Here is a 22094-nt window from a genome sequence, read left to right on the forward strand (position 1 = left end):
ATTATTTTTGCTCTCCTACCCTTATGTTCATGTTCTGTATCTTAAAGTCCTCATTATGAGTGAAGTTATATATTTCCTTCTCTAATTTTATTTAGCATAATACCCTCTAGTTCCATCCACTTATTTGTAAATGGCAAGATTTCATTCTTTTTGACTGCTGGTAATACTCCATTGTATATATATATGTACACACACTCCATTGTATATATATATATGTACACACACATACATATATATATTCTTTATTCATTCATCCATCGATGGACATTTGGGCTCTTTCCATACTTTGGCTATTATTGATAGTGCTGCTATAAACACTGGGGTGCATGTGCCCATTCAAACAGCATACCTATATCCCTTGGATAAATACCTAGTATACACTGGCACCTTTAATGACAGGTATGTCCTAACTAGCCTGCCACCAAAGCAAGGAGAGATGCGGGAGAGAGGGTAGAGACACACAGACTATGCTTTCCAATTCCATGACTTCAGATGTGAATAAAGGTTTCTCAATTTAACGCTCTACACCAAGGCTAGGGCTACCCAACTGATTACTCCTAGTGGCCACCCATCAGCTGCAGGAAAAATGCAAGGTCAAAGCCTCATCCTCTTAAAAGGAACAGTAAGGTCATATCATCCTTCACAGAAGAAAAAAAAAAAGTCAATCTAGATCAAATCTTTGGTAGCCTACCTCCCCCCTCAGAAACTATATTTTCTAGATGCTGTGAAATCAAGATTTTTATATTTCTGTAGAATAGAAATAAAACCTTGGAATTCTCCTCCTAGAAAATACAAATTGAGTCACATGAAAATTCAAACAGAGTTTTAGTGGGAATTAAGAAACTACACACACGAGGGGTGCCTAGGTGGCTCAGTTGGGAATGTGTCCAACTTCAGCTCAGGTCATGACCTCGCAGTTTGTGGGCTCAAACATCGTGTTGGGCTCTGTGCTGACAGCTTAGAGACTGGAGCCTGCTTCAGATTCCCCCAACTCATGCTCCGTCTCTCTGTCTCTCAAAAATAAACAAACATTAAATAAAATTTATATAAAAAAAAAAACTACCCATGACAAAGCTCTTTGAAAACTAGATATGTAGAAAATAAGACTATGGCTTTGTTTAGAGAAAAGCAACTTTAATTTTAAAGAAGTATTTATAGGGGCACATGGGTGGCTCAGTCAGTTAAGCAACCGACTCTTGATCTCAAGGTCATGATTTCAAGCCCCGCACTGGGTCCCATGCAGGGCAGGAAGCCGACTTAAAAAAAAAAATAGGGGTGCCTGGGAGACTCAGTCAGTTCAGCAACCAACTCTTAATTTTGGCTCGGGTCATGATCTCATAGTTCTTGAGATTGAGCTCCACATGGGGTTCTGCATGGACAGTGTAGAACCTGCTTGGGATTCTCCCTCTCCCTTTTTCTCTGCATCTCCTCCACTTGCACACGTGAAATCTCTCTCTCAAAATAAATATTTTTAAAAATTAAAATAAAAAATAAGGTATTTAGGGGCACCTGGGTGGTTCAGTCTATTGAGCATCTGACTTTGGCTCAGGTCATGATCTCACACTTCATGGGTTTGAGCCCCATGTCAGCTCTGTGCTGACAGCTCAGAGCCTGGACCCTGCTTCCAATTCTGTGTCTCTATCTCTCTCTACCCCTCTACCACTTGTACTTTGTCTCCCTCTCTCCAAAAATAAACAAACATTAAAATTTTCTAATAAGTTATTTATAAAATAAAATTAGATTTGGCCCCCCCCAAAAATGGAACTCTGAATCGTTACTTTATGTATCTCTATTAAGTCTCCTACTACATGTACACATTTGTCATTGACCCTTGAACAACATACATTTCAACTGCACGGGTCCACTTATACATAGATTTTTCTTCTTCAATTAATACAGTCAGTACTGTAAATGTATTTTCTCTTCCTTAGGATTTTCTTAGCAAATTTTCTTTTTTCTGGTTTACCTTATTTTAAGAATACAGTATATAATACTGTATTTAAAATATATGTTAATAGACTGTTTATGTTATAGGGAGGCTTCTAGTCCAATAAATTATTAGTAGGTAACTTGTGGAGAATCAAAAGTTTTATGTAGATTTTCAACTATGTGGGAGTCGGAGTCCCTAACCCCTGTATTGTTTCATGGTCAACTATACATGCAAAGAAGGACTCAAGTAAATAAGTGTTGTTTGGGACTTCCGCCACAAGCTTTTGATAGGCTGTGACTTGGAAGTTCTTACTGGCCATAAAATACAGAAGATCCACAAGGGGTTTTGATTTCACTTTCTCCATCCAGAGCTCTCACTAATTATGCCCTCCACAGGAAACATGCTGTTCAGGATGAACCAGCTTGGTCCATTATATGTAGGCACCTAACACATGATAAATGCTAAGTATTTTTTCTCTTCCTTCTCCGTTTCATCCTTCATAGTTCCCTAAAACATATGGAAAAGCCACAAAGAGAATGGAGGGCAGAGCCTTCTACATAGAAAGACCTTCATTACTTAAGGATGTGTTAAAACATGTCAAACTACATAAACTGTACTTAGAAATCTATTCTTAAAGTTGGAATTAAAGCTGCTCGATGACTCCCAAAATCTCTTTAAGCAAGGGAAAGAGCCTTTTTATTTAATTTCACAAAGACTTTGGATAAAATGCCAGTACTTGATGATATAGGTCGAAAGGTAAACTAAAGGACTTCCGAAGTATAAATCACCATACAATAGACAAATGACTCAGAGCTTTCTGAGTTTAATTATGAGGGAAAGAGTAAAGATGGCACAAAAAAATTTCAGTATGCAAAGATAATGGCAGAATCAGTATCTGGATATGGGAAGTCATGGAAAGAAGCTTCCAGAACATCACCCATGGGAGCAGTCCTACCTTCTCTTCAACAAAAGAAGTTTTACAAGGGTTCTGTTTGCTCTCTAAGGTACCACACAGTTTTCTCAAGAAAGTTAAGCTCTATTGAATATTTAGCAGAAGCCAGGTATCAAGTGAGACTCTTCTGCAAAAAGGTTCTCTTATTCAACCCTGACAACATTCCTGTAAGGTAGTGTAGTGAAGAAATTTGTCCAAAGTAAACTAGGAAGTGATCAAACTGGAATTTGAATCTGTGACTTCTAATTGCAAAGTCTGTGCTTTTTCTAGACTTTGAGACATGTATGGACAACAAAGAAAAAGTGGTGAAGGAACCAATCACACTAGAGGGAACAACATTCTTGACTTTACCAAAAACCAACCTGGCCTCCATTCTGCTTTTGTATCATGTCCCAATATTTCACAGAATTTGCTTAAGTGCCCTGGTAAAAAGAAATGCAATACCTTTAGATTGAACTATTTCTGCCTGTTTTGTTGCTTGGGAAACATTTTTGGAGTCCGTTAACAACATGATACCAAATATCCATAGCTCAGCAAGACAGTCACTGCACTAAATTCCTAAATAATAGTCTACAACCACAGAAAATGGGCAATGCAGCACAGAATAATCAAAAGCAGCTTCATATTTTCCAGATAAAACAAAGCATCGTTTGTATGGAGGCATTTTTAGAAGGTACCACTAAAAACCAGACTGCAGCCTGGAATGGCTTAAAATACCACATTTAACAATCACATCAATGGCTTTTAAGCTTTAGAGGCAAACGGCTTCCTTTTACTACAAAGTCAAAGTGAGGGATTAGATGCAAAGCTAACAGATTAATTCAGTACACACTCAAGTTTAGAGACTAGCCAATGCCTTAATTAACACCGTAACAACTGCACTTAGCCGACCAGCTGGGTTTTAACAATGAAAAGGTGAAGGTCAAATGTGTTGGGTTGTTTGTTTGTTTTTAAATAAATTGCTTCAAACTAAGCCTCCCTGCTGAAAAAAAAAAACACAAATAATTAAACTGAAAGGAAAAGACTAATAAACAATTATTTTGGCATATTAAGCAACCCTTCCTTAATCAGTCTATATTTTAATTGAGGCAATACTTCAATTAGAAGTTCACCAAACTTTGTTCTGCTTCTTCAACTTGGAGCTACTTCCCCACCAAAACAAAACAACTGCAGAAGTTGGATAGGGCAAAAGACTATGGTTTCAAGCTTAGCAGAGAGCAGAATTGAGGGATACAGAGAGAGAGAGAGGGACTAACCCTCTCTAGGAGGGCGAAAGGTCTTGCCTAATGCTTCCAGAAAGACACCACTATCTCCAGAATTAAAAGAAAAAAACCCAAACTGCTAGCAACCATAAGCTGCAATTATATCAAAGATGTTAGAAAAAATTACGTTTCATTTCTTGGACCCCAATACAAAAAAAAAGTCCAAAAACCAGCCAACTCATTTATTCACTGTATCAAAGCAGTAGCTATTCTAATGAGCTAGAAATCTGTGCTTGGTTTTTGAAGTGGAGGGAACCTGCCAATGCTATGGCAGAAGAATCCTCTCTAACGCATGTCTTGGTGGGAAGTAAAGTCCACTTTACCCTGTGGAAGTTAAGAAGTCAAAATACACACTGGTCCAGTTTCCCTTGCAGCTAGAACCCAGACATGGGAAACAGGCTCTGCCATTTAGATATACTTGCCTGACACTTGCCATATTTCCTTGGCTATTTTTAACCATATTCTCTCCCAGGTGAATTTTTAAATCAACTGGCTAAGTTGTGTTTAAAAAAAAAAAAATGATGGGATTTTTGGGGGCAGTTAAAATACTCTGTAGGATACTATAACAAAAGGTACAGATCATTACACATTTGTCCAAACCCACAGAATGTACCACACCCTAATGTAAACTATGGGACTTGGGTGATTATGATGTGTCAATGTAGGTTCATCTATTGTAACAAATGTCCTACTCTTGTGGGGAGTAGTGATTGGGGGGAGGCTATGAATGAGTAGGGGCAGAGGATATACGGGAAATCTCTGTACCTTCTGCTCAGTTTTGCTATGAACCTAAAACTGCTCTAGAAGAACAATGTCTTTAGGACACGTGGTTAAAGTGTCTGGCTTCACCTCAGGTCATGATCTCACAGTTTGTGAGTTCAAACCCCACATCGGGCTCCCTGCTGTCAGCACAGACCAGCTTCAGAAACTGTGTCCTCCTCCCCTCAGCCCCATGCATATTCATATTTTCTCTCTCTCTCTCTCTGTGTCTCAAAAATAAAATAAATAATGTCTTTAAAAATAAAATAGGATTACATTAGGGATTAAATGAAATGTATAGGTAACTTTTTGAGAGTTAATCGGTTTAAAATAATACATCTGCCCACTTGGGAAATATGGCATTTCTTTCCATTTATTCAGGTCTTCCTTTAAGTGCTTCAGCAAAGTTTCATTATTTTTTTTTTTCAATGTAAGGCTTGTACTTTTCTTAGGTTGATCTTTGAAGTTTTGTTTCTATTCTAAAATGGGACTTTTCCCTATTTGTTTTCAAAACAGTGCTGTTACACAGAAAAAAATATTAATTCCCTACATTGCTTTTATTGACTCTAAATTCCTTTTTGGTCCAGATTTGTATCAGAATACTCTCAATATACTCACAGTAATGATTTCATCTTTAAATTAAGTAGGTTTAATAATAGTAACATGAAAGTTTGATAGCAACGGTCACTTAAAATAAAAAGACATGGTCTTTCCCCTCTAGAGAACTTCAAAAAAAATATCACATTTGCTTTAGAGCAAGATCCTAACATAAGAGCAGGGAGAAGAAAAGAAAATTAAATGCCCTCATATAGCTCTCCCCATATTGTGGTTAAATATTGATTTTTGCTCCCTCAGGCCTAACTCAAGGTCAAGAGAAATCCAGTGCTCATTTGTGGGGACAAAGTACATGTACTTTCCCAAAAAACATTTTCAAGTTTTTAATATTGCATTTTCTGACACAGTTCTACAGCCTCCAGAAAACATGTTTTGCTTAGCTTTAAGCATTCCCTATGTTATAAAAAGTGTAATTTAAAAAAAAAAAGAATTTCGCCAGTTTTAGAGTTCACTCCATGGCTTTCAACAGTTTAATCCTCAAGGTACATTATTTCAAATACCTTTACGTACACATAATCTAAATTTCACAGGGCGCCTGAGTGGCTCAGTCGTTTAAAACATCTGACTTCAGCTCAGGTCATGAGCTCACGGCTCCTGCGTTCAAATCTCACGTCAGGCTCAGTGCTGACAGCTCAGAGACTGGAGGCCTGCTTTGCATTCTGTGTGTTTCTCTCTCGTTCTCGCTCTCTGCCCCTCCCCTATTCTCTCTCTCTCTAAAAAATAAACATTTTTAAAAAAGAAAAAAATCTTTAAATTTCAATACCTGCTAAAGTTTTACCAATAATTTAAAGTAGACATATGTAACATTTTCTTTTAGGGATAGGAACTGAGGATGTAATGACTTTTCAGTATTTCTGATGAAAAATATCTGCTTTCTTTTGAAGAATACTAAATTTAACTCAGTGATTATGTTTTCCAAATTCTCAAATCTGATTCAATTCTAAAAAAGTATAGTTCAAGATTGTAAAAACAACCTACAAAAGATATATAAGAAGCTGAGCTCAGTATTTTAAACATAAATATTTCCTAAATTTCTATAATTGTGAGTTCAAGTACATAAAAATGAATTTTCCTTTGTCTTTGCAACAAAGATTGGTTTTAATTGGAAACAGTAGAGAAAATTTTTCCATTTGCAAGAGATATTATTACCCAAGTCTCAGAGCAGTCTCCATAGATTAACCAGCTTTAATTTACAGAGAAACTGAGCTATGATCTACTTATATAATGAGAGTTGGCACCAAACTTAACATACAAATGGTCAAATTCCAAGTATTTTCCCCAATCATCTGTGACATAACTTCATCAAGATTTAAAATTCCATCTGCTTTGTTCCCCGACTAACACAACCAGGTTCTAGTTAAGAGAAAAAAGGCACATACCATACAGATGTTTTATGAGAAATGTTCCCATTGCTTTTTCAAGTTGGTTTGCATTAGCAAAAAGCCAGAGTGTGGGAATTATTATGAAGAAATGATTCAGAAAAAAACAGTAGTTTCTCTTAAAGACCAGAGGGGGGAAATGAACCCCAAATCACATGCTCTAAAACTGGGAAAGTTACAAACGCAAACTATGTTCACTCTCTGGCCCTTCTGAAAGGCACAGTGCCCCAGATCTGTGCTGTTATTTTACTAGCAGTGGTCAAAGAGCATGGTGGGTCTGCTGTGAAAGCCTCCATTACTAAGTAGGGAGTTTTGGCTTGGAGACCCAGGTCACTGATTGGGCAGCTCCAGCTCCATAGACAGCTTAGGACCTAATTTAATCTGCAATTTCCAAAGACATGTAAAGAAGCAACTAACAAAGTCCCTAGCATGAGTGTCAGATGAGCCAAAACTGGGGAGGGAAATTTTTTTTTTTTAACAGTTTTCAGGGAAATCAAGAGAAGGATATTTTGGCCTTGACCCAGCAGAGGGTGCATATCCTCCTGGACAGAAATCATGTGTGCTGAAAAATCTCTACAGTAACCATTCTATAATTAATTATTCAAAGGTAGGGATTGGTTTCTTAAGATTAAAAGCAGAATATGGTCTCTTGTTTATATCATTAAAAACTGGTCTCTTTTCTTTGTATCTGCCATGCAGGCATTAATGAGAAGCTTCTAATGGAATCTTAACAGTAACTCTACAATAAAGACTACTTTTTTTTTTTTTTTTAATATTTGAGAGAGAGACTGTGTGAGCATGAGCATGGGAGAGACTGAGAGAGACACAAAGGATCCAAAGCAGGCTCTGTGCTGACAGCAAGAGAGCCTGATGCAGGGCTGGAACTCACAACCGTGAGATGACCTGAGCTGAAGTCAGACACTCAAACAACTGAGCCACCCAGGTGCCCCTAAAGACTACTTTTAAAGTAAGTTTGCCATTTTGTAGACCTTTTGGTTTAAGGGATAATTAATAGAAAATTTGTCTAAACTCCATATAACTAAAAAGTCCAAGCCCACCTATTCTCTTAGGTACAGAAACAACAAATATTAACATTATCATAACATTACATACATAATGTAATTACATACACACATTACATAATAACATTATGTAATAAAAACGACTGCAACATCTTTTCAATTGAAGAGTTAACTATAATTCAGTGATGTTTGGCAATAAGTGTACTTATTTACACTTTAAGAGAAATTACAGGATGCCTGGGTGGCTCAGTCAGTGAAGTGTGCAACTCTTGATATTGGCTCAGGTCATGATCTCACCATTCGTGAGATGGAGCCCCATGCTGGGCTCTGCACTGTGAGCATGGAGTAGCCCTGCTTGGGATTCTCTCACACGCTCGCTCTCTCTCTGCCCATTCTTGGCATGTGTGTTCTCTCTCTTTGCCCATTCTTGGCATGTGTGCACACGCACATGCTCTCTAAATAAACATTAAAAAATAGAAATGAAAACTGCAATGTTATTCAATATAACTCAGAAAACCAGCCACTCTCCAACTCCAGATCATCATGAGTTTGCAAAGTGCAATAGCACATTTTGGGGAAATTAATCAATGCTAACAGATTTTTTTATTGTACATTAATGGTAAACAGTATGTAATTTTTCTAGCAAGAGAAACAGACTACTAGTGGTCACCAAAATAACCTTAGAGGAGTTTATCACATGGAATGCAGTGAAGAGTCACGATGACCACATATGCACCAAAACTCTATCAACAGGAATAAAATCCAAGCCAAATTAAGTAGCTCTCATCATAATGAAAACTAGCAGTCTTTGGCACTGAGTGAGGCTACACCTGTTAGGCGGAAAATTTAATACTCAAAAGAGGAGGACCAGTCAGCCAGCAGTTGGTCAAACATATAAAATGCAATCATGTGTGGGAAAAGGGAAAGGGCCTTCTAGAAATCAAATTCCTAGACACACCTGCTATCCCCTCCATGTCTTAACTCTGTCTCTGGATCTGAATGTTCTGTTAAAATTATGAATCTTCCAAGTATTCTGGGGGAAGGATTTAGTTTGTAACCCGAGCTCAATTTTCAAAGTCACTTCCCATAAGAGGGCTCAGAAATACATTTAATTTCTCATAGCTTCAGGATTATGTGCGTTCTCACTCAGAGCACTCCTTGGGACCCATTCCCAATTCAAGGGCATCTGCCCAGCCTAGAATGAGCAGGTGTGGATGCCCCATGCCCACCTGCTTGTTCAGTCATTCCTGTACATACCTGTCTCCTTCCTGCTCCCCTTTCCTCCCTCTCGGCTCTTCTTCAGCACAGCCTTTAACATTTTCAGCACTCTTTTGCTTCTAAAGAGAAAGGGCGGGGAGGGAAGAGGAATTAAGGATTGTGAGTTGGAATATAACTTGCATACTGACACAAAAGGTAACTTGTGCTCTAACACACTGCTTAGAGAATATAAATGTACCTTGAGTTTTACATTATTTTTCTCTGAAGAAACTAAGATGGGAAACTAAATGCTAAAGACACAAGGAGTATTTTATAACATTTAATGAAGTGATCAGAAGTTCACTGTCTCGTTATAAAAGGTAAAAAAAAGAAAACTCACACCAGGGCATTCTTGGCATTCCACATCTAATTAAGGTTGTGAGGCTAAATCTGGGCACGTTACTGTAAGATGTCTGGCAAAGGAATTCAGGTCTCCTAACCCCAGTTCATCAAAAGAAAACATTAGAACAGAGAATCAACAAAATAATGGTTAAGAAGAAAGCTACATGTTTAAAGGCACGTTTTGCAGATGCTACTGATTATCTAATCACAAGGAAAACATTTTGTAAGTTTATCAGATTAAAACATAACCTTACAAACATTTATAAAATAAATACAATGGAAACACATTTTAAAGCTGATGTCAGGGGACCCAATCAAACAACATACACTACAGTGGGTTTTTACTACATACAGTTAGGACTTGGGGGTGGGGAATGGGGGATTGCAGGGATGGGGAAGAAAGTAGAAGCGTCTGTGGCACTACAGCTGAATCCTTTAAATGACACGCTGCATTTTTAAACAGGGTTGTACTGAGCTTGTAAAAACACCACAATGGCCCAATCCTAAGATGAAACCTAAAACCATCCCCAAAGCAAGAGACAGACAAAAGGGCCATTATTTCATCACAGAGTCTCCTGTAGCTCTCTTTTCCCTCCAGTAATTCAGAGAAGATAGCTGGACAACTAACTCCCAGCGGTAACAAATCTGAGTAGGTTGTGTTACCCATCACACTGTTGTTAATGCACTAAGACAGGAAGGTAGAAGGCAAGCAGGTTGCTCTTGAACAAAAGGACAGAGAGAGGGGAGAGAGGGAGAAAATTCTGTGGAAAAGAGGGTCCCACCTGCCTAGTGAGCCTGAATGCTTGAAATGGCCTCAATGTAACACCCCACAAAACTGCTCAATCCCAAGGTGAAACAGAGCCTTTGTGGGGACTGGGAGAGCCAAGAGTCTCAAAGTGCTGCCAGTCACAGAGTCACACAACGTAAGCACACAGCGTGACCTCCTTATCATTTGTTCCAGGCCTGTATTTATTTTTCTAAGCCCTTTGTTTCCCTGACAAAGAAACAGAGACCCTGGAAGGCTGACTGCCCAGGGGTCACACAGCTAATAGGGCCAGAATCAAATCTGCAGGCCCCCAGCAAGGGTCCTTCTCCTTCCAACACGACACCTCTCTCAGAAGATGAAAGCTTTAAGCAACAGCAATCAAACTGACAAAAATCAACAGCAAATCACTGCACCCTACCAGGAAGACAGTATTTTAAGCAGAATTTGAAGAAAGTTAAAGTTTAATGGGGTTAAATCACCTTATAAACAAGTCTCTACACACGAAAGGCTTACAGCCGAATTCTTTTTTAAAAAGCTCAGTGAGGGGCGCCAGGGTGGCTCAGTCACTTAAGCATCTAACTCTTGGTTTGGGTTCAGGTCATTGATCTCACCATTTGTAGGTTGGTGCTGTGAGTCATGTTGACAGCATGGAGCCTGCTAGGGATTCTCTCGCTGCCCCTCCCCCCTGCTCAGGTACATGCGTGCTCTCTCTCTCAAAATAAATAAATAAACTTAAAAAAATTAAAATGCTACTTCAGTGAACCCTGGTGGAAAGAGTTGGGATTCACCTGACGGGCAAGCACTGAATCTGGGAAGACGACCACAGCAGGCTTCTATAGGGGAATTGTGGAAACACTAATTTCTCTTATGCCTAAAATACTGAAAAACATTGTGTAAAAAATGGTGGGCAAAATTCAATAATAGATGCCTGCTAAGCTCAGATTTTTTTCTTTTCTAAATAAAATCAATCAACCTTCAGGGTTTGTCCCTTAACAAAGACTACACACTTCAAAAATAAAACAAAGAAAATTATTGATGGAATCATGCCAACAGAGCTTGGCCACAGTCCCTTCGTGAGCTCTCCTAGAGCCCTGCACTTCCCTGGACCACAGACAGGCTCAGGCCCCACTATGGCAGTGAGGCTGCCCCTGATTAATCACCCTGGTCATCTCCAACGCTCAGGAGACCTGCTATGCCATTGGGAAGGTATGTCCCACAGGGCAAGGACTAGGAGACACAGGCTTGGGCATCTCATCCCAGACACCCTGGATGCCTACTTTGGGAGCTCAGCTGTTTTCAGGATAGTCACATCTTCCACATCAGTGGTCTTGAGTTAAGTGAAAGAGGCTGTCAGATAGCTACCGTAATCTTTTTTTCTAGTTCCTGCTTTCCTCCATAAATAGCAAGTCAAGGGGGAAAATTTATTTTTTCTAAAATTTAGTTTCTAAGACTTATTCAAACTATGACCTGGAGAAACCTTAACTGAGTATACCTGAGTGCAAAAGTAACTTCAGTTGCCATTTCTTTAAATTATATACTTTTAAGGAAGAGAGAAAAGACTAGCCCCTTGGCCAGGCTCTGAAATTCCCTAATGGGCAAAATGTTGCTATAATTTTCATTTAAAAGAGAATAACATTAACCTTAGAAGATCAATGACTTGAAGTGACTGAGATTTCCTTATTTTTCTACCATCATTCAACATCTAAGTTTCCCAAATACCATAGATTCTTCCTTTTAAAATGTCCAGAAGTTAAATAAACTACCAAGCTTACTTTCACTTTTTGGATTTCTCCTTTAACACAAAGTCTTTGGGGATAGCCACAACATCTCCATGCTATGTGTTAGCATTCTACACAGTAGTTACAATGATATACAAAACATAACAAAGATCACCCTCAGTAAAATGGGGAGGATTTTAATGCAAGACACAATCTGTTCTGGCTTGAGATCACAATGGCAGCATCGTGACCATGACCACTTTGTCTGAAATCACAGAGTAACACAGCACTAAGATTTTCCCCTTTTGGAGTGCCACACTGCCTGTTTACACAATTCCAAGTCGAATCTGTGAGCTGAGGGCAGGGACTATGTTTATTCTTTAATACAAACAAAAGCCAGAACACAGACTTCATATCCACTCTGTTCTCCATATTTGTTGACAGATTTAACGAGGCTGCAATGAACACAGACGAGTGATTTCCTCCAAGTCAAGCAATTAGCCAACATTTATAGCAGCTTATAAGTTCCAAGGAACATTCCTATAGATTTTCATTCACAAGAAACACAGAAACAGAAAACACAGTTAAATCCATGTGACATCAGGCAATGAGATAGTAGGGAAGAAATGCTGCATTTCATAATACACCTTCATGTCAACACCTGAATTAACCTTAGAATCTCACAGTAACAAAATCTTACTATCCAGTTATCCTGAATTTGTGCATACTCCACTGGAAGGAGCATCTCCCATCAAACTGTGTATCTGACCTCAATGCAAAGCTGTTTCTGAAGGTGGCTCCCTTTTGTCAAAACGAAGCAAACCAGAATAGCAATATTTACAAGTGAAACACTGAAAACTAAGCTGTACATAATTAAGAATTTTTTTCCCCAGAAAAGGAAGAGACATCAAAAACATCCTCAACTTTAAGGGTTTGAAAAAATGTTTGCAACTAAGGTCTGACTTATCAAAATAATAGCCATGTCTTCTGTTATGACTACCTTTAGGACCTTCTTTGCATTAGCAACCTTCAGGGTTTATTAAAAGAAAGGAAATGTGTGGTAGCAGTGGGAGGTCTGAAGCACCGTTCAAGATAAATAATATACAGAATAGAGCAAATTAAGAAAACAAAGCAGAATAGATACCACAAAAGGAAACAAAGGGGCCTGCTAGCTAGGGCGCTGGCTGCTGGCTGGAAATTCATGGAAAATTGCGTTATAGAAGCTTCCTGAAAGCAAGAGCCATATCTCAACATTCTTTTAGAGCTCCCACGAGGCTGGGGAAAAACAACCCTTGATGAATACTTGAAATTCCAGTATGTCTCTCTCCCTGGTGCCCTGTCCCCCCTGCCCCCAGCTTTTTTTCCCCCCTCATAGAAGAAACCTAGGAATCAAGAGACCTAATCCCAGCCCTGGCCCACACATTGCAACTAGGAACAAGTCACTGAACTTCTCCAGGATTCAGATGCTTCAGCCAGAAAAGGTGGGGAAGATGCTGGGCTATAATTTATCCCCCAAGACACATAGGTGCAGCCATTCACTCTTCTTTATCCAAAACCATTCTACAAACTGTACCTATAATTCTACTGTTCTTTTCTTTATCGTTAGGCTGGTCATAAGCAAAAAGACTTCCAATTTGTTGGAAGTTATTAATGCACAGTAAATTTACAGTCCCAAGTAATGTGAATATAAAAGATCTATGGGCATGAAGTCTCAACTCAAATGTTTAATTTCTGATGCACAAATTAAGTGGAAACTCTCTATTAGATTGAAATCACTTTCAACCCATATTTTAAATATTCTGTTAGGAAGATATACAAGTTGTTTGGGGGAAGTTTTTTAACAAAAAACCAAAACCAAACAAACAAAAAAACCTGACTCTCCCAGAGCACCTGGCTGACTCAGTCAGTATATCATGTGACTCGTGATCTTAGGATTGTGAGTTCAAGATACACTTTAGGTATAGAAATTACTTAAAAATAAGAAAATCTTTTAAAATCTTAAGAAACTTAAAAACCTGACTCTTCCAAGCTGGTATTTCAAATTACTAGACAATTATTACCTGCAACTTTGTTTAAAGAAGTTCTCATTTTGTAAACTAGTTGGCAAAAAGAAAATTGCACTTTAGGAGGAAATTAGGAACAAGCTACTTCCTTCTGACTGCAAGAGCTTTTTTATTTTGTGAAGAGATTTGTTCAGCCCAACTTTTCTACCTCTTCCATAAAGCCTTCCTAGGCCATAGCCATAAAAAATTATCTTTAGAAGCCTCTGGGTGGCTGTTGGTTTCCAACTTTGACTAACGGTTTATGAGTTTGAGCCCCATGTCAGACTCTATGCTGACATTTCAGAGCCTGGAACCTACTTCAGATTCTGTGTCTCCCTTTCTGCCCCTCCTCCAGTTGCTTGCACGTACGCTGTCTCTCTCAAAAACGAGTAAACATCACACAAAAAAAGTTATCTTTAGGGGCAGTTGGGTGGCTCAGTTGGTTAAGCGTCTGACTTTGGCTAAGGTCAGGCTCTGTGCTGACAGCTCGGAGCATGGAGCCTGCTTCAGATTCTGTGTCTCCCTCTCTCTCTGCTCCTCCCCTGCTCACACTCTCTCTCTCTCAAAAATAAATAAATGTTAAAAACATTTTTTAAGTTATATTTAATTCCACATCCCACTCTGTACTGATATATGGTTATTAATCAAAATCATGGTAAAGAATGTTAACTCTACAAATCCCTCTCAGCACCGTGTAATGTACCTTATACACAACGAACACTAAGTACATTTTTTAAATAAATGAACAACAGGTTATTATGGAAGGGAACTCAAAACCAATGGCAATTCTCTCCCACAGGGGGTATGGACTAGTAATTTAAAAATTCTTCTGGTACCAACCACTAGTTTCCAAGTTTATGGTTATCTGGCTTATACATTTCCACATCAAAATCTGTTCTTTTATCCAGCCTTCAGAAGGTCATATAGAGGTTTTATCTTGGTATTTCAAATACACACACAGAAGGGAAAAGTACAATGACAGAAAAGCCAAACCCTGAAATCAATACATTCTCCTCCAATCAGGGGAAAACTCAGATGGGAAGATAACCAAGGGCAGCATTCCTGGCAATAATCCTTATGCCTCTGAGGTCAATGGCTGGTAATACAAGATTGAGCACCAACCTTACAGAATACCCCTACTTGCCCAGAAGCTGTCTTCAGGTTGGATGTTCCCCAACCAAGCACATACCTCCCTACTCCAACATCAATGCTCCTAACTAGAAGACAAAATAACTATGATATTATCACCACCACCATCAGCCAGACATTCATAGACATGTAGAACTACTTGAGAAAGCAAAGGCATTTCACAAGCCCACTTCAAAAGCCACCTCAAAGCCCCCCTACTCCTTGAGGCCTACTTACCTACCTGCTTCCTCCTCTAGGTCTGATAGTCAAACCCTGCCCCACTCCCCACATCAGCACAGAATTTGTATGGTCACTCCAGGACCAGTGGATACATGGGGGAGGAACAAAATTTTATTCCATCTGTAATTCTCAAAAAGAATGATTGTATCTTAAAATGGACTGCCATCCTTTAATAAATTTAAACAAACGTATTAGCATCATTTTTGCTAGGGTGCCTGGGTGGCTCAGTCGGTTGAGCATCGGATTTTGGTTCAGGTCATGATCTCACAGTTCGTGGATTCAAGCCCTGCGTCCAGCTCTGTGCCAACAGTACTGAGCCTGCTTGGGTTGGTCTCTCTCTGTCTCTCTCTCTCTCTCTCTCTCTCTCTCATTCTCTCTCTCTCTCTCTCTCTCTCCCTCCCTCCCCCACTCACACTCCCAAAGATAAATAAAAGTTTTTAAAATTTTTAATAAAATGCAAGGCCCTGAGGAATAGAGGAAATTGTCCTGACTTTCCTGGGCCAGCCAGCAGCAAAGAGAGACAGGATTACAACCGGATTTTCTGATTAAGGAACCAGCACTATGCTTGCAGTTTTTCATTTTACACACATTCCTAAGTAACTGTACCAAGCAAAGAGGGATGTAAAGTCAAACATAATATGATGGAAAGGGAAGAAAATGATGCCAACAAACATGGGCAGGAAGCTAGGAGTTCATGCCTCCATTTTCTCTATAAAGTATAAATAAGGTATGAAAGGAATAGTGAATGTTGAAAACAGCCCTTGCAGAAGAGAGGAAGATGGGCACAAGATTAAAAGCACAGCGGAACAGCTCTGACTGCCCAATCTAGGCTGCAGCACAAGCCATGGCTCCAGATGATGAGCGTGCAACTGCATCCTCTAATGCTCAGCCCCCAGGACCACCCAGAGGAGGAGAGGAATGCGCTACAACTGGGTGTCTGCAGCACAAGAGCTCCAAGACTGAGAATCAGTCATGGAATCAAGACTAGACAGGGAGAGAGGGAGGCCCCAAAAGGTCTGACCACCAGAGAGAACAGGGACAGTGTCTCAAGGAGATCAAAGAACAAACAGTCACACTAAGTGAATGAGGAAGTTGAAAAAGAGTCCAGTCCTTATGACTAAACTTTTAAGTTTTGGATGTGAAACAATTCCAGACAATGATAAAGGCCACATGATGGCCAACAGCATTGTTAGTGAAATGTCTTCAAGCCAGGGTTGCTAGAAGCAAAGAAGTCAAGGAACTTGATTCCTGGTGTACAGAAGGGCCATTCACATGCTTATTGTAGTAACGGAGGCAGCATTTGAGCAGTCAACCATCACCCTAATAGCTAGTATTTACTAAATACCAGGTAAGGTGAGGAGTTTTACATCCATATATAATCTCTTTTTATCCTAATAAAAGAAAGAAAGAAATCTAGGAGATAGTTTACTATTTTTTTTTTAATAACCAAGGAAGCAGAGAGGCTTAGAGAGATTAACTTCCCCAAAGTTACACAAGGTATAAAGGCTGACCTGGAACTTGAAAGCTCAGGCCCTGAGGGCTGCCTCCAATGTCCCCAATGAATTGGGCAGGGAGAGGGACAGGAAGGTGACCAGGAGAGTGTGCAATACAAGCCTCAAAAACAAGGTAGCTTTTGCAGAAGGGTGAAAGTGTAGTTGTTATGGATCCAGCCAAGGAGAGCTGGGAGAATGCCACCATCAACTGGAGCCCCACTGGCCATGAAGTCAAAAGCCCATGGAGGACCACCTAGAGTTTGAATATGAACCACAGTGAACATGCTTCTTGCATCCTCTCTCACACAGCTCTAAGAGGACATGGCTAGGGTCACAGGATGTTCCCCTGTAAGGTTTACAGCAACTGGAGACCCAAGCCCTGAACCTCACAATGGCAGTTAGCTCCATAACACCCACACTGATTACATTTTCTTCTCTTTTCCCTTCTCCTTTCTGGAATGTTTTCCACTTGTATCATATAACAGAGCTATGAGCTCCCAGCTTCCACCGACCGTCTACTTGATGTTTAGCAACCACAACTCCCTTAATAAAGATAGAAGGCATTATGTAAACAAAATGACCTTGGGCAAGTTATTTTCCCTTTCGCGGACTCCTCTGACAGGAATACTGCTCTTTTTCTGGCTTGACTGGACAATCAGGCCTCTTCCACCTGCAGGTGCTATAATTTCACAGGGAAAACTTTATTTCTGGCTCATAAGACCACTGTAATCACAGTAGCTGGCAAACCGTCACTGCAGATGAAAAAAGAGACCTTCATTGGAGTCTATGGCATGGGTGATAAGCCTTTATAGGAAAGGAGAAGAGACCTTGAAGACATGTCAGAAAGTCCATTTTTCAAAAACTGTTAAAAGGCACTCAATCAATCAATGCCAGATGAATGAAGCTTGGTATTATAAATCTAAAGAAATTAAATTTTTTAAATTGCACTGCATCTGGCCTCAAAGTGAAAAAGGTCAGACAACTTCAAAGATGCCCTGTGAAAGGCAGCTATTCATTATACAAAGATCTCTTGCTTATGTAGCTGACAGATGGATCTTTCACTTAAAGCCCTAGAACAGAAGACATCAAAATCCCTCCTCCACTTCTGTCAGTGACTGCTGGGATGCTCTGAACAAGGTTGTAACCTCCCCTCCACCAGGTCCTAATTTCATTAGGATGGGAGTTCCCAATACCCAGTGTCTTTTTTTTTTTTTTTTAACTCCTCCAGGTGATTCTAATGTGCATCCAGCAATACTTATTTAACACTAACTACATACCAGGCCTTGCTCTAAGCATTTAGCCTACATATATTGTCATTTAATCCTCACCACCACCATCCACAGAAAATACTATCAAGATCTCCATTCTACAAAGGCAGAGAGAGGCTAGGGATTCGTCTGGAGTCACACAGCTCAAGGGAGCAGAACCAAGGTGTCCATCTAGGTTGTCTTGCTCTAGAGCCCAACTATGCAGTCCTCTCCTATGCCTCCTTTTGTGGATAAACAATGAGACAGACTAGTTCCCAAGAGCCTCAAACAGACAAAACTGTCAAACAGGAGAGGGGAAAAGATCATCACTGGCCACAAGCACATACCTCCATCCACAGAGCAGCATTCCAAGTCTCAATCTCATACTGAAAAAAAGAATCTGGCTCTATTGAGACACCCTACTGTCCACTTGCTCGAGTTCTGCTAGGCATCTAGGAGTTATTTCAACCACCAGTGTTGTCAATATTTGTGGCCTGGAGGTGTCATGCAGCAAAACACATGCTAGAATAAGCAAGCTCTTCAATTCCTGAGCTCACAAAAGAAGAACACTGGTGTGGTTGGGCCACACCGACAATGTGGGAGAGGATTTGGGACAGAGACCTCCATGACACATGGGCAATGCATCCCCTGTTCCTAACATCCAGAAGTTAGGAACAGTGTATTCAAAAGGATCTCAAAATTCCCACCCTATTTCTCACTGAACAAACTGCATAAAACCTGTTACTAGGAGGTGGAATAGGGCAAGGAAATGGCCTGGTGCCCAGCATTTCTTTCTCTGGGCAGTTTTACACAGTCCAAATAGACATAGTAAGGTTTTAACTTTGGCTATCAAATTCTAAAGTAAACTAGGGTATGCCTGCCATGATGGAGAGTTGAATGAAATTACTACAAGTCACATGGCATCATCTTTTCCATAGCTAAAGCAAATATCAACACATGGAGCACTGTGTACTCTTACCTGAAATTTGTAAGGGAAACCACTGTTGGCCATAAACACTTGTAGTAAGCTGTCTTAAGGGGGACTGCTACAGAGGGCCCTAAGAAAGGTCACCTGGAAATGGGGGAAGGTCTTATTTTTTTCAGGCTGAAAGGCCCAAAATGGGGGAAATTAGAGCTCCGGATGATAAAAGTCAAAGACAACTAGGAAGCAAAAGCCAAATATGTTAAGACTATTTTTTCTTTTTTAAGTTCACTAATCTGGTCTCAGAGATGAGAAAGATACAAGGTTCCATCCAAGGCAGGAGTTTGTGACCTTTTAATGGACACTGACTGTTTCAGCAATTTAGATCCTCTCATTAGAATGTTTCTGAATGATTCTGATGAAGAAAATACATTTACAAAGAAAATCAGTAACACTGAAATGCACATATAAAACTATTTAAGAAGCAAAACTGTGATAATATGTGCTTCTTAACACGTACATAACAAGACACAGCAGCATGTCTAATGGCTACTGTAGTTTTATAGGTAATGATGTGCATAAAAGATGGTTTAAACTATTTCCCACAATGAGATACCAAAATCTGATTTCTACTTGCCAAACCGCAGTGTTACTGTATGCTACACGTTTTCATGACTTAAGGCAAAGTCACATTCTAGCTAGAGGTTGTGAAAATAAAGATATAAATTTTTTTCTCCTCCCAGCCACATTCACATTCTCAGACTCCCTGAAGTGTGTCCAATGATCTCAAGGATTAGAGACCCTGACCCAAAGAATCAGATTTGGACTCAACAGGACAATTAGTCAGACTTGCTAAGTGCTCTGCTAATAATCCAGAATCTTCCAGAAAAACAATAGCTCAGTTTTATCCCACTCACAGAACCACTGAAATTCAGAAAATTAAACAGTAATTTACTGACTAGCACACATTAGCAAGATTGGGTATTCCACATACACACCACTCCTAGCAATTAAATGCCAAGTCCCATGATTAGTTTTCATAGTAATCTATAAAAGTTCTATTTAACAAGAAAGTCCATCACCACCCAATTACTAACCCACCCACAATAGCCACTCTGGTATAACAAGAGAAAGACCTGTGGGAATTTACACCGTGAGACAATACACAGAAACAGGAAAGTCAGGATGAGTATATGGGACAAGTGTATTTTATTATGGTGGTGTTGTCTTGGATGGTCTCATCCTTTTTAAAAGTGTTTAAGGTCTAGCAAGTATAGTCTTCCAATTAGCTAGATCAGGATTCCTAGCTGAGGTGATACCCAAGGCTTGGCCTCTCCCACCCCCACTGCCTCATCCAGTCAGGCCATTCCCCAGCTGTGTGCCCTAAATCAGGGGATACCCATATGAAGATAAATATAATTTAGAGTCCAAAATACATGGACTTACATTGGGCCATTGCCAGTTTCTCATGGACCCTGGGTAACTGAGACGGGTTTTGTTTTCACAGCTAGGACCTACAACAACAGCTGCAGGAGCATAATACTTTCTCTAGACTAATAAAATTACCTAAGTCTGGCTCACAGTTTCAGCTCTGGCAGCAGCCAAATTTCCCAGGAAGACACTAGTTTTGTGTAGCTGTAGAGAAACCAGGAGGGTAGTGCTGGGCTGAACGGGTAGCATTCAAACCCGACCCAACAGCAAACACTTCAGCTGAATTGTGAACTAAAGTAATTCCTTTGTGCAGAGATTATAGCTGTTATTTTTCGGAGTTTAAAAGTTTAGTCAAACGTATGAAGTTCAAGCTTTACACCTGAAGTTACGTGACATGCCATGTAAGAACATCAGATTTTTTTCTAAAATTTAGTGAAAGGTTCAATGAAAGCCTTTAGTAATTCTGCAGTGAAACCTTTGATCATGGATTCTGTCGCCACTTCTCTTAACACATACCAACAGTATGAAACATATCTCAGACCTAAGGAACAAAATCAGTATTGTGAAGTGGCTCAGAAAGCACACATGCACATACCTATATATATATATATATATATATATATATATATAGACAGATCCCCTTTCTTTCAAGTTGAGGTGGGAGGAGGCGAGAGGGTGAGTTTCAGATTCTATAAGTCTCCAAACTGAGAAGTTTGTACATAGTTACAAAGCTACTTCCTAAATATAAGTGTGTGGTCCCTTTAAGGAAAAACATCCCAATTAGAACCCAGTGAAAAACAGGAACACATGTTTCTTGAATGACTTTGAATTAGAAACAGTGCATGTGAAATTGTTCTGGATATAATGAAGACGCTGCACAGATGTACTAACTTTTCGTGGTCTCAGTGAAGCGTCTTTCTGGTACAGCAAAATATGTGAGTCTACAACAAAGCTGGATATAGTTTTTTAAGTATCTGGTCCTTGTTTTTATGCAAACTTCCCAAGCCAACTCCCTTTTGCCTTCTAACAAATCTAATAAAACACCTATTTCAATGTACTGATAATTCACATTCATCACAAAGCCATTCATCTCCAATTCAGACTTATGACTTCTTAAAATTATCTCAATACTTAAACCAATACTGTAAATTGGTTACAAACATAAGACCTTTACCCCACAAATCCAACAAAACATCATAAAAATCAGAGCACAGGTGGAGACACAAAAGCACCCTTCAAGCAGGTACATAGTGAGAGGTCTTGGTTTAGTCCTCACAGCAAGGAAGAGGTAAAACTCTCATTATCCTCTTTGACAGATAAAGAGGCTGAAACAGGGAAACTCGGCAGCCTGCCCCAGGCCACCTTCACCATGAATACTGACTCCACATCCCCTCTCAGAGGAAAGAGCTCCAGAACCTTGTCTCTGGCACCCTAAACCTTAGATCCCCAGGTTAAATGATGTACAAGACCAACCTCTATTGCACAGCATGGGGCCTCTGAAGATAGCGTTATGATAACACTACACCTTAACTGTGATAATCTGGTTTTATTTAAAACTACTATCACAATGTATTCCTCAGTATTTATAC

The 22094-nt window shown here is 39.6% G+C and overlaps 1 protein-coding gene across 6 annotated transcripts in view; it reads right to left on the minus strand.

Moving 5' to 3' along the window:
* Window positions 1-22094, minus strand: part of TANC1 (tetratricopeptide repeat, ankyrin repeat and coiled-coil containing 1) — a 238930-nt gene that overhangs the window by 152205 nt on the left and 64631 nt on the right. For all 6 annotated transcript variants that reach the window (XM_029934532.1, XM_029934530.1, XM_029934527.1 and 3 more), the window contains exon 2: window positions 9177-9256. In XM_029934532.1, coding sequence (XP_029790392.1) covers window positions 9177-9237 — 61 coding nt within the window. In that variant the 5' untranslated portion in view covers window positions 9238-9256. The remainder of the gene's footprint in view (window positions 1-9176; window positions 9257-22094) is intronic.

This window comes from Suricata suricatta, chromosome 3 (genome assembly GCF_006229205.1).
Source record: "Suricata suricatta isolate VVHF042 chromosome 3, meerkat_22Aug2017_6uvM2_HiC, whole genome shotgun sequence".
Lineage (NCBI taxonomy): Eukaryota > Metazoa > Chordata > Mammalia > Carnivora > Herpestidae > Suricata > Suricata suricatta.